The 12414-nt window shown below is 54.6% G+C and overlaps 1 protein-coding gene across 3 annotated transcripts; it reads right to left on the reverse strand.

The window, feature by feature from the left end:
* Positions 1-46: 46 nt before the first annotated feature.
* Positions 47-9988, reverse strand: HACL2 (2-hydroxyacyl-CoA lyase 2). Of its 3 annotated transcripts, none has more exons than XM_007460964.1 (16): positions 9927-9988; positions 9186-9330; positions 7712-7913; positions 7462-7589; positions 7238-7376; positions 7038-7149; positions 4268-4367; positions 4036-4133; positions 3790-3926; positions 2666-2800; positions 1519-1633; positions 1260-1429; positions 1095-1165; positions 941-1012; positions 659-764; positions 47-529 (listed from the first exon to the last, which is right to left on the reverse strand). In XM_007460964.1, exons 2-16 carry the CDS (start codon positions 9318-9320, stop codon positions 351-353), a joined length of 1899 nt encoding a protein of 632 aa, XP_007461026.1. In that variant the 5' UTR covers positions 9321-9330; positions 9927-9988; the 3' UTR covers positions 47-350. The 3 variants fall into 3 exon arrangements, with proteins under 3 accessions (XP_007461026.1, XP_007461025.1, XP_007461024.1); XM_007460963.1 differs by lacking the exon at positions 9927-9988 and adding an exon at positions 9839-9911; XM_007460962.1 differs by lacking the exon at positions 9927-9988 and adding an exon at positions 9619-9861.
* Between the last annotated feature and the right edge of the window lie 2426 nt (positions 9989-12414).

A 12414-nucleotide genomic window follows, 5' to 3' on the forward strand; every position in this document is an offset into this window, starting at 1 on the left:
TTTCCCTCACTTCCATCTTTGTGGACAATAAATCAGTATGCACAGGTTCTGGGATGAGTACTTGGGCCCACATGGACCAGAGGTGGTTTATTCAATGTGTAAGAGAGAAGGGGAGAAAGGACACAGCTGAGCCCACAAAGAAAAAGGCCCAAGGGCTCTCCCGTGCTGCCAAGGAGCCTCTCTGAGCTCTGACCCCTCCAGCCCCTCCTTGTCCTCAGGGAGGGTTCTAGGGTCACTGGGCCTCATGGGATAGGCCCAGGGCAAGCAAGGATGAGAAACCAGCCTGGCACAAACCAGCTTGGCACAGTCCAGGGGTGAGAAGAGAGCCAAGGGCACTGACCCATGAGGCCCTACACGGCAATGGAGCCATCTCGGAAGTCCGTCCTCCCGATGAGGATGTTGACCACAACTGGGTGGCCATCTTGGCACTGCTGCTGGGCATCATGCAGCACCTTGACCACCTGATCCTCACTCTCTCGTGAAAGTAGCAAGCCCTGGGCTCCCAGTCCCATGGCCGCTTTGTGATAACCTAAAAGGGGAGATCAAGTCAGAATGATGGCAGAACCCAGCCTACCATGCAGCTAGCCCGGGAGAGGAACATACATTCAGCTGGGCCTGAAACAGCTTTCCCCCTTCCCACCCATTCCAGGCCCCTCACCAGTGTAAGCCAAGCCACAGGCCACATTGCTGCCCAGACAGGGCACCTGCTCCCGGGAAATCTGGGTCCAGCCAGCATCATTCCCTATCAAAGCCATCACTGGGATCTGCAGGGAGAGGATGAGGCCAGGCCACAGCCTTCAGTCCCAGGGCTTGGCCAGCCACAGGTCAAAGACAGGGACAGGACCCCTGCCAGCCAAGCAGCTCCCTCCCCAGCCCACCCCACCCCTGATGACATCTCCCAGAACCCCAGGCTATGAGCTTCCCTTGGTCACCCGGTCACCTTGTGTCTGACGAAGGTGTCAAATTCGATGAGGCTGTAGCCAAAGGCTCCATCCCCAAACAGGCACCAGACCTGAGGGGGTACCAAGGATGGCTGGGGTGGCTCACGGCCCAGAAAGCAGCAAGCCTCCTGCCCCCAGCACACTCTGACTCACCTCGGCATCCGGCTGACACAGTTTGGCGCCAAGTGCAAATCCCGCACCAACCCCCAGAGTACCGAAGGCCCCTAGAAGAACCAAGAGCGGGTGGGTGTGAAGGGGCCCCGACGACGCAAGCTGCCCCGACGATGCAAGCTGCCCCAGGCATAGGCCCGCCCTTACCAGGATCGAGCCAGCGCAGGGGGCCACGGGGCTGCACCAGGTGGGCGGCTGTACCCACGAAGTCCCCACCATCGACCACCAGAATGGAGTTGTCGGGCAGAGTTTCCTCCACCAGCTGTAGTACCCGCACCGGGTTAAGGTGCTCGGCTACAGGCATCGATGCCTTCTCCCTGTGATGGAGCAACGCAGGTCAGCAGAGCCAGCGGCGTGGGCCCCCGGGAACCCGCAACCCCCCAAGTCCACTCTACCCAGCCCCCACCTAAAGGTCTGCTCCTTCTGTCGGTCAGCCTGCCGAAGCTCCTCTGCCCAGTCTGAGGCCCATGTCTGGCCCTGAAGGCCCTGCGCCAGCTTCACCATGAAGGAGCCCACGTCTCCTGGGGAAGGAAGAGGGCACAGCTGCAGGGGGATGGCCTCCTCCTGCCCTTCAAGCACCAGAGGCCCAAAGACAGCAGGAAGCACAGGAGGCAAAGAAGCAGGCCGGGGGGGTCCTAGCACAAAATGGGTGAAACACACCCCAGAGCCTGCCGGAACCAAGTTAGGGCAACAGGGGTGTGAGGGAGAGCAAGGCCAAAGAAATTGGGTTTAGGGAGCACAAAGTGGGTTAGAAACTCACATCAGCCTCTGTCTCCTGCCTCCCCATCACACCCCAGATCAGGCAGTCCTGTCAATTCTGCCTCTGAAACACATCACTAAAACCGCCTCCATCCTCCAGGCACATCTCTACAACCCAGGCATGCAGAGTGCTTGTACGGTGAACAAATAAACAAGCCAGTGATGATGTACTTTTCCCCATCTCCATTTTAGAAATGATCACACAGGCTCAGCGAAGTTGAGTTTCTCCTCCCTCTCCATCCCCACTCCAGGCCTCATCGTTTCTGTCCTGCCCTAACAGCCCCCTTGCCTCCACCCGGTCCCCTCCAACTCGCTGCCCACCAGCTGCCACAGTGGATTTTCCCAAACATGAATGCAAATGGTGCCACTTCTCTGCTTGACACAAGTTCCCTCTCGCCTGCACCGCAGGGTAGAGTCAACGTCCTTGGAACGATGGGCAAAGCAGGGCCTGGAAAGGCCATGGAAGAGGACTGAACAGGGGTGGAGGAGCCACGACAGGACAAGAGAGACCTTGGGGCAGGTCCTAAGGGCAGCAGGCGACATGGGAGAGTACAGACGGGATGTGATCACACGCACATTGCCAGGCCTTCCCTCTGGTGCCCACCCTACCATTAGTTCATCCAGAAGCACCCCATCAGTCTAAGGACCAAATAGGTGTCTCTGGCCGACTCGGGGCCCCCTGAGGCACGGTCCAGGCCTTGGTCACCAGCACCCAGCTCAAGCCAGCTGCAGCAGAGGCCAGGGGGAGAGGGACCGGAAAGAACACATATGTGTGGGGGCTGCTAGGGGCTCACCCTGCACAGCCTCCTGGGGCTTCCAGAACATGTCTGAGTTCATCAACATCTCTTTCCGGTTACGGTTAACAATGATGATCTTGCTGCTGCGGCTGAGGACACGGCCATAGGATAGACGGAAGTCACACACCGTTCCTGGGGTAGGGGACAGAGTCTCGGTGGACAAAGGGCCAGCATCCTGGGGAGTACCCGCTACCTTACTTAATCCACCATGGTAGACTGAATGCATAAAGGTCTTCACCTCTCCCTGTACCAGTGTCACCTGCAATGAGACTTTGCAGCTCCCCACCCCATGAACCTGGGCTGGCCTCAGGACGTGCTTTGGCCCATAGAATGTGAGAGAAGTGATGGCATGCGTTCCTGAGGCCAGACCTCCAGAAGCCCTGCAGCTTCCACTCTCTCTCTCTCTCTCTCAAATAACCTTGCTCCCCAAGCCCTGCATGTTTCTCAACATCCACCAAGTGAACAAGCCCAGGCTAGCCTGCTGGAGGATGAGAAACATGGAGGAGGAGGTAGGGGAGAGTGAAAGAACTCAGTTACCCCAGCTGAGGCCAAGCTAGCCCAGCCTACAGCCAACCAACCCCCAAGTTACAAGCCAGCCCAGTCTGGATCAGCACAGCTGCCTTCCCGCCTCTCTGAGTGCAGACTCAGGAATGAGCCCTACCAAAATGACAAAAACTAGCACCTAACCCCAGGTGGGTCTTGAGAAATGATAAGTGCATTTTAAGCCACTGAGTTTACGGTGGTTATTATACAACAATAGCTAACTGATACAACTATTATGTCTCTGGCAGGATTCAAGCACTTTATGTAAAAATATATATGCTGTAGGTGTACGTGCTGTGTAAATGCTGTGTAATGCATACAAATGCAAATGCTGTACACAAAGTACCACAGGTGCCCGCTATCTTTGTGTAAAGCTGGGTCACAGGACACAACTGCAACCTGGCGAGGGTTTACCTGAATTTCAGGTCCAGGGGAAGGGGGGTGGTGAGAGGTAGGAGGGTGGGTGATTATGAGAGTGGGGTGCCAGCCAGTACCTGACTAGGAGGGGCAGGGTTACACGATTAGGGAGGTGCCTAGTGGGAGGGAAAGGAAAGGGAGGGTGGGAGGATGAGGCCCACCTGCCAGGACGACAACATCTGCCTTCTTCAGGGCGGCGCTGCGGTTCTGCCGGATGTGAAGGGGGTGGCTCCGGCCCAGCAGTCCCCGCGCCATCCCGCCCAGGAAGCAGGGGACACCCAGGGTCTCCACAGCAACCCTAGGGGTCCAGGCAGAACAGAGGTGAGCGTGGCCAATGGCCTGCCCCTCCTCACAGGGCCCCAGGGGACCAGGGATGTGACAGTAAGGGCAAGCCTGAGGCTTCTCACCGAAGTTTGTCTGAGGGTGTCGGAGGCAACAGGGCCTGGCTCCCAAGCAGCACAAGGGGCCTTTTGGCCCGGCTCAGGATCTCAACACAGTGCTGAACCTGGGGCAAGAGGTGGGGCTCAAATAGCCAACCCTGAGTCACCATCAGCCCCCAAGATCACAGCCCCAGTACTGGTTCAGAGAGAAGCCACACAGCAGGTGGGGGTCCCTGGCCAGGGCACAGAGGCAATTCACCTGCTGAGGGGAAGCCTGAGGGATGTCCAGAGGCAGAGGCCCCTCAGGCTGAGGCTCCCAGGCTCCTGCAAAGAGGTTGGCCAGGTAATTCTCTAAGTACCTGCGAAGGGAGGAGGAAGAGTCAGTTACCAGGAGTCATACCAGGGTTCCAGAAGCTGAAGGAGGAAAAGGGCCGGGAAAGGGACCAGGAAGGCAGTAGGACAGGAACAGAGGTACGAAAGCAACAGCCCAGGGACAGACAGACCCCAGTGGCTGAGCGCCCAGTGGCCTGTTTCCCCTCAGAAGGTTCTGGTGACCATCCCAACCTGACACAGACCCTCAAAAACAAGTGCCACCGGCATGGAGTGCTAGAATCAGGGGCCATGGCTGCGGGGTCAGACAGAGGTGGGCTTGGGTTCTGGCTCTGCTGCTTCCTGTGTGACTGTGGGTGAGTGACTCAACTTTTCTGAGCTTCCTCCTCTGTAAAACGTAAAAGGGAACATCTCTCCCAAGGTTCAGTGATATAAAGCACATTGCAAAACACTTGATTAATTGGAGTTATTAACAATCGTCCATACCCTTGCCTTTCTCTGGCTTCTGACGTCTCCTTATTCATTGGGTCACAGGGCCCTGACTTTCCATGAGGCCCTGTGGAGGGCCCTGGAGACACAAAGATAAATCCTGCTCAGCCCTGCCCTCAAGGACACCCAATCCAGCCAAAAATACACATGTGGGCATCGGCCGGCTAGAATTAGTCAGAGCCTGAAGCTTCTGTTTCTCTTTCGAGGAGGAGTAAAGATCGCAGAAAATGAGAAGAGACCAAGGATGGAACCATGGGGAACCCTAACATGGAAAGAAAAGGGAAGGCACTAGCCAGCCTTGCAGGGGGCTAGTTCCCTAATCATGTCGGAGGAAGGTTGGGAGACACCTTGCCTTACGCTTGGTATGACACTGGACTCAGCCCTATTCTTATTTAAGATAATAATGGTTAATTCCTTTATACTTCAGCAGATGCTTTGCACTGTCAAAATAATCTCATTTTATTCATCACAGAATCTCAGTCTAGAGAGAAAAGGCAACGTTGGTCCATCTTACAGATGAGGAAGCTGACGTCATACATTTAATCACAATATGTGTAAGTCAAATCATTATGCTGTAACCCTTAAACTTACACAGTGCTGTATGTCAATTATATCTCAATAAAACTGGAAGAAAAAAAAAGGTTTAATCATTTGTTCAAGGTTAACACAGCTAGTTAGTGGCAGTCCTGGGATTCGAACCCATCTCTCTGGACTTTCATTTCACTCATTATAGATGGAACACAGCTCTGTGGATGAAGCATTGAAGGTTCCTCCGGGCTGAATCCTAGTGCGCCACTAACAAACTGGACAACTTCATGCAAGTCATTCAACTGCCTTGGGTCTCAGTTACCTAATCTATGAAATGGGCATAATTATACCTCTGAGTCTTAACTCAAAGGGTTGTTATAAAGGACATGTGAGTAAACCTGCTACTCCTTGAGCTGGCCCTCGAGGTGCTTCTCACACGCCCATGTGCAGGGACCTGCCTGTCCTGTTCATGCCCATCCAGGTACCTAGCACATAGCAGCACTCACTAAATATTTGGAGGGGGAATGGAAGGCAGAGGGGCAAGGACAGGCAAATGCAAGGGACAGAGGGCAAAGAGGAGGAGGAGGAGGGAAATTGATTCTCCTTTCTTTTTTTTATTTTTTTTTTGCGGTACGCGGGCCTCTCACTGCTGTGGCCTCTCCCGTTGCGGAGCACAGGCTCTGGATGCGCAGGCTCAGCGGCCATGGCTCACGGGCCCAGCCGCTCCGCGGCATGTGGGATCCTCCCGGACCGTGGCACGAACCCGTGTCCCCTGCATCGGCAGGCGGACTCTCAACCACTGCACCACCAGAGAAGCCCTGATTCTCCTTTCTGCACCCTGTTTCAGCCAGGCCCACCTCAGTGGTGACCAAAAATGGATCCTTTTCATGTACCTCTGCTAGGGCTATGCCCCTACTTAGAACCCTTTTTATCCCGTCAACAGAAAGAAACTCCCCCTTGAAACTTGTAGCTCTTCCAGGAAAACCTTCAAGCTTGTCCCAGGCCAGCCCCACTGACCTGCTCTCTCCAACATCCTGGCCACTCACCACTCAAAAGTCCCACAGTGGTCCCAGACTGAGCTGTGCCCATGTCATGGGCCCCTAGGTACACATCGTTCCCTTATCCTGGCCTGCTGGAGGTCCAGGCACTCATATGTGATCCATCCAGATGTATCCCACAGCTACCACGCAGATTCCAGACTACCATCATCTCTCATCCCAGTGACCACCACACCTCCTCCCTGGCTTCCCAGCTTCCACCTGACCCCAAAGTCCACACTCTATCAATAGCCAGAGGGAACATAATAAAAACCCAAACCAGGGTATCCTGTGCCAATGCTTAAGGCCCTGCAGTGCCTCTCAATGGATCTCAAATTAAAAACAAAGCCCCAGGTCTCCAAGTGGCTCCTGCTGGCTGCTCTGAGCTCAGTCTCTGCCCCTCTCCCCTTTGCTCACCTGCTGCCACCACGTGGGCCACTTTGCTTTCCCAACCCACCAACTTCATTCCTGCCTCAGGACATGTGCATATTCTATTTCCTCTACCTGGAATGCTCTTCCCACGGCTGGCTCCTCTCAACTGATGTGCAAATCAATGAATGAGTCAAAGGAGAGATGGGTGCTAGCAGGAGGTTGCAGGAGAAGCCAGCAGATAGGGGAGGGTATGGTAGGAGTTGGGCTACTTACCAGGAGACCCCTTGACCCACGAGGCCCTTGGGCGGCTTAGCTGACACCATCTCCTTCTGAACCATGAAGTAGGGGTACAGCACATCAATAGGCAGTTCCACAAACACCGGGCCTGCATGGACAGGGAGAACGCTGAGTCTGCTGTGTCTCCCAGCCCCCAGGCCCTAGGGCCTGACCACTGCCCAGCCCCCGCCCCGCACCTGGGGTGCCCGACTGAGCAGCAGCCATCGCGGCCCTCAGGGTGGGGATGATCTCCCGCACCCTCTGCACAGAAGCACAAAACTTGCAGAGTGGCCGGAACAGGGACATCTGATCAATAGCCTGGAGTGCGCCCCGGTTCTGGTGGAGACAGGAGTCCAGGGAGTCAACACATGAGAACTTCCAGGCTCCCTGGGGCCCCTGCCACCCCTCAAGAAGAGGGTACCTGCAGCAGGGTGCTGGCAGCCCCACCCAGAAGCAGGACTGGGGACTGGGCTATCTGGGCATTCTTCACTGCAGTCACTGTGTTGGTGAGGCCGGGGCCCGCTGTCACCGCCACCACGCCCACTGTCCCTGAAACACAAACCGTGTCACAGCTGTGTCCACCCTCGTGGCCACCCCCCCCCATCAAAAACCCTGCCCCTCAAAAACATCCCAGTCTCACCAGCCCCTAGCCCTCTCCACTCTGCCCTCACCAGTCAGGCGGGCCACAGCATCAGCAGCAAAGACGGCTGTGACTTCGTGGCGGGTGTCCACCACGCGGATGCCCAGCTTCTCACAGGCCACCAGCAGTGGGGAAATATGCCCGCCGACCAGCGTGAAAAGGAACCGCACACCATGGGCCCGCAGCACGGCTGCCACACTCTCCCCACCATGCCGGATGCTTGCCTTGTCCACCTGGGCCCGCAAAGGGGGAGAAGCGAGACTGTCAAGGACCAGGGCACGGGCACCAGGGCACGGGCACCAGGGCAGGTGGGAAGAGGGACAATCCCCCTCCCCCAGGAAGGAGGGCAGGGGAAGCTTGGTGTTGCTTAGGCACATATTACACTATACACCTGGCTCAGAGTAGGACATATCTTATCAGATCCTCCTGACGTTATATCCTTTTACAACTACAGAGATCAAGACTCCTGAGCAAAATTCAAAGTCCCATAGAACCAATGCTCTTAAAGCACCCCACTCTGTAACACTGCCCGCCTCAGGGATGGTGGAGCAAGCAGGAAGAGAGGTTAGTGAAGGTGGATCCACAGAACCCAAGGGAATTTGGCCAGGGGCCATCTGCTAGAACTCCAGAACGGCCTGCTCTCCAGTATCAGGGCCTCGAAACGTGACTGCTGACTCCAGCCTACCAGGCTCCCGCCTACTCACTGGGCCCGGTTAACAGGCCACCAGCCGCCACGTGCCTGACATGGGAGCAGCCTGCTGGCACAGACAGTGCTTCTGCACAGCAACACACACCAGAGGCCTTTGCCTTAAATCTCCACAAATCCTCAAGTTGCTGCTGGTTAGGAGGGGAAGGACTGGGGAGGGGTCAAGGTTGCTCCAGGTTAGGAGAGGAGAGACTAGGGAGAGGGTCTGGGGAAGGGGTAAATTTCTGAGAGAGGAGGCAAGTAGTTCAGAGCAAGGTCTGTGGGGTCAGCTCTTCCCCAAACAGGTCTCCTAACACAAGCTATCACACAACCTCTCCGAGCCTCGGTTTCCTCTTGTGGAAAATGAAGACAGAAACAAGAGTATCTATTCCAGAATGTACTGGGTACGTGGGAAAATCCCTCTAAAGCGTTGAGCTCAGCAGACGGCAACTGTCACAAAAGTGTCACAGCCGTCCACGTCCTCTGGTGCCTGCTCTCAGCACTCTGACCCCATCGTGTTACGGAGCACTGCTCCGTGAGAAGGGCTCGAGGCCCCTGAGGAAGGAGGTGGGCGGGGGGTTGAGTGCCCAGGCAGGTGTAGCCTCCCTGTGACCTCTTCCTAGAGGCAAAGTCCAGAGCCCCATAAGCAGCTCGGCAACAGCGACAGGATCCTGGAAAGAATCTCCCGACCAGTCCCTCTGGATTAATCGGACCTCACTCTCCCCTCCTATAAAATGGGTTAGCTGGAAAGAACGCTGGAAGTCCATTCCTTTGGCTGCCCCCGGCCCGTCTCCCTGTCTCCCTCGTATTTCCCCTGAACCTTGTGCATCAACTGATAGAAGAGCCCCAGGCGGTGAGCGGCGCCCAGCAAGGCGGCCACTAGCGTCGCGAAACCCAGGAGCAGGAAAGAGGGGAAGAAGCCCCCAGCAGGGGCGGCAGCCGCGGGCGTCTCCATGAGATGGCACCTAAGGGAGAAAGGGCAGGGCTAGGACGTTGGCGCGACAATTAAATCATGCAGAAGAAGGCACGCCCCCTCTCCCAGCCCAGATCCCGGGCCACGCCCCTTGGCACGAGTTTCTGTGCGGCCACGCCCCTTACACCCCCCAGGCTCCGGGCCAGGCCAAAACTCTCAGGGACCTGGCCACGCCTCTTACAACGCCAGCCCACCCCCCTTACGCCACCACAACCACCTAACGAGGTCACCACAGGTCAATGCGGCGACAAAGCCTCAAGATAGCTATTTTCCTACTTACCTACTTCTCAAAGGATCGGCGGGAAGCCCCGCCTCTCTTTGACATCAAGGACCCGAATCTCAGCCCTAGTGGTGAGCCCACCCCACGTCTACGCCAAGTTAGCGTGCACGACCCTCTCCACAAGCCAGACCCCTCCCCGCTAGCGTGTCCCCCGACCCCAGGCCTCGAGTCGAGGTCAGGTTGCATCTGGATGCCTCTCCAACCCCCGGGGCATTTTAACCTTCACCTACAGGAAATGGCGCTAACTCCAGAGGAATTCCGCTCCCTTCGTGTCACGTGAACAGGCGCGCGGCTTGAACAGGCTGAACCGGACAGCTTACCCCTTTTGCCCACTTGGATCCGGGGCGCCCTGTAGTCCTGCCCGACGCGCGTGCGCTCAGCTCCAGGGCACCTCCTATAAGAGCCCCGTCTCTACTGGCCGCCCCTTGCACAGGCTCCGCCCTCCCTCGCTTCCCATTGGCTCGCACGGCAGGCCTCACGCTTTTTTTTACAAGAGGCCACGCCCCTCTGCGGCTTCCAGTAGCCGGGAGTTTGGCGCGATCCACCTTCCTCGGCCTTCCGTTGGCCCAGCGTTGCAGGACCACAGGTTCCGGGCCTTCCGAGCCCAGCCCGCTTTCCACACCAGGCGTGCTGTACGCCCCTTCACGTTGGCCGAGCATGGACGATTTCGGACCCCCTGCCCAGTGTCCACCATCCGGGACTCTCACCCCAAACAAACCCTGCCCCTCGCTCTAGCTCCAGGCCCTGCCTTCCATCCCACCGCAATTCAGCGAAGGCAGAGGCCCGCCCCCTCACCCCTATCCCCGCCTACGCTGTTGCCCCTACCCTTGTAAGCCCTGCCCACTTCCCCGGACGCTTGGAGTTTTTCTGCTTCCGGTGCAGGGGAATGGGCCCTCTGAGTGGTCCCCGGTTCCAACCAGGGCTTCGCCACGTTGCAGCCTTCTGGCATCTGGAAAATGATCTCCCCATCAGTACAGGGGAAGTAATTCTCGTCCCGAGCGCCCTACTTCCCTCCAAGACTGACTTCCATCCCTTGTCAACTTCTGGGATTTCCCTCCAAGGATTCCACCCCATCGTTAATTTTTTTTTATATTTAATCATTCCTAGGTTTTCATTTCACCCGTTAAAAAGAAAAAAAAACCCTCCGATGGCCCCACATTCTCCACTTGTGACTGTCCATTTGCTCCTTTTTTTAGCAAAATCCATCTATACTTACTGTCTCTGTAAGCTCTTCTATTCTTGAACCCACTCCAAACAGGCTCTTACCCGCCTCTCTATAAGTGCTGCTCTGGATTATTCCAACAGTCTCCAAACCAGTCCCTCTCCCCACTGTCTCTCACCTACCAGCTCAACCCCACTCTCCTTGCCAATATTAACAGGATAAAATGCAAATGCCCTAGAAGGGCCTCCTGGGCCCAATTAAACTTCCAGAGCCAATAATGAAATAGTGATTATCTTATGTCAAGCACTTACTATGTGCAAGTGCTGTTCCATGCCCTTTTGACATATGAACTCATTTAATCCTCACAACAGCCCTGGAAGGGAGGTGTATTAGCAAAATCCCCATTTTATAGATGCTGAAACTGAAGCACAGGGAGGTTAAGGAACTTACCCAAGGTTGCCCAGCTTGTAAGTGATAGAGGCAGAATGTGAACTCAAGCAGTGCTTCCTGGGCCTCCAGACTGGAAACACTTCAAGAATGGGCCCTGTGCTTCAACCACATGGCTCCCTCATGCCTATCACAGGGTGTAGTTTTGGGGGCCCACCCAGATACCACTGTGCTTATGTTGAATTTTATTCTAAGTGAGTTGGGAAACCAGAAAGGGTTTTGAATAATCTAAGTCACACAAAACCCGCACATGATTGTTCATAGCAGCTTTATATGTAATAGCCAAAAACTGGAGAAACCAAAATGCCCCTCAGGTGGTTACAAAAACCGTTGTCCATCCATTCCATAGAATACTGCTCAGCAATAAAAGAACAAAATATGGTAACACAATAACTTGGATGAATCTCAAACAATTATGCTCGGAGAACCAATTGGTGGTTGTCCGAGGCAGGGAGTGAGGGGTGGAGGAAATGGATGAAGGTAGTCAAAAGGTACAAACTTCTAGTTATGAGATGAAAGTCCTGAGTATGTAAGGTACAGCGTAGTAACTACAGTTAACAATATTGTATTTTTCAAAGTTGCTAAAAGAGTACATCTTAAAGGTTTTTATCACAAGAAAAACAGTTTATAACCATGTAAAGTGATGAATGTTAACTAAACATACTGTGGTGATCATTTCACAATAAATACAAATAATAAATCATTATGTTGTGTAACTTATACAATATCATATGTCAATTATATCTCAATAGAACTTGAGGGTGGGGAGGGAGTTCCCTGGCTGTCCAGTGGTTAGGACTCTGTGCTTTCACTGCTGAGGGCCCAGGTTCAAAAACTGGTCAGGGAACCAAGATCCCACAAGCTGCGTGACATGACCAAAAAAAAAAAAAAAAAATTAAGGGGAAAAGCATTCTCTACCCACAAGCTCAAAAAAAATTATGCTAAATTGCTAAAAAAAAAAAAAAAAAATTATGCTGAGTGAAAGAAGCCAGTCTCAAAAGGTTACATATTGTGTGACTCCATTGATATGATAATCTCCAAGTGACAAAACCATAGTGTAGGAGGACAGATCAATGGTTGCCAGGGGGTACGTAAAGTGTGACATATGGAGGGTAGCATGAGGAATTTTGGGGGGTGATGGAGCTGTTCTGTATCCAGATTGTAGTGGTGGTTGCATGTGTTAAAAT

This window comes from Lipotes vexillifer, unplaced genomic scaffold (assembly GCF_000442215.2).
Source record: "Lipotes vexillifer unplaced genomic scaffold, Lipotes_vexillifer_v1.1 scaffold469, whole genome shotgun sequence".
In the NCBI taxonomy this organism is placed as follows: Eukaryota; Metazoa; Chordata; class Mammalia; order Artiodactyla; family Lipotidae; genus Lipotes; species Lipotes vexillifer.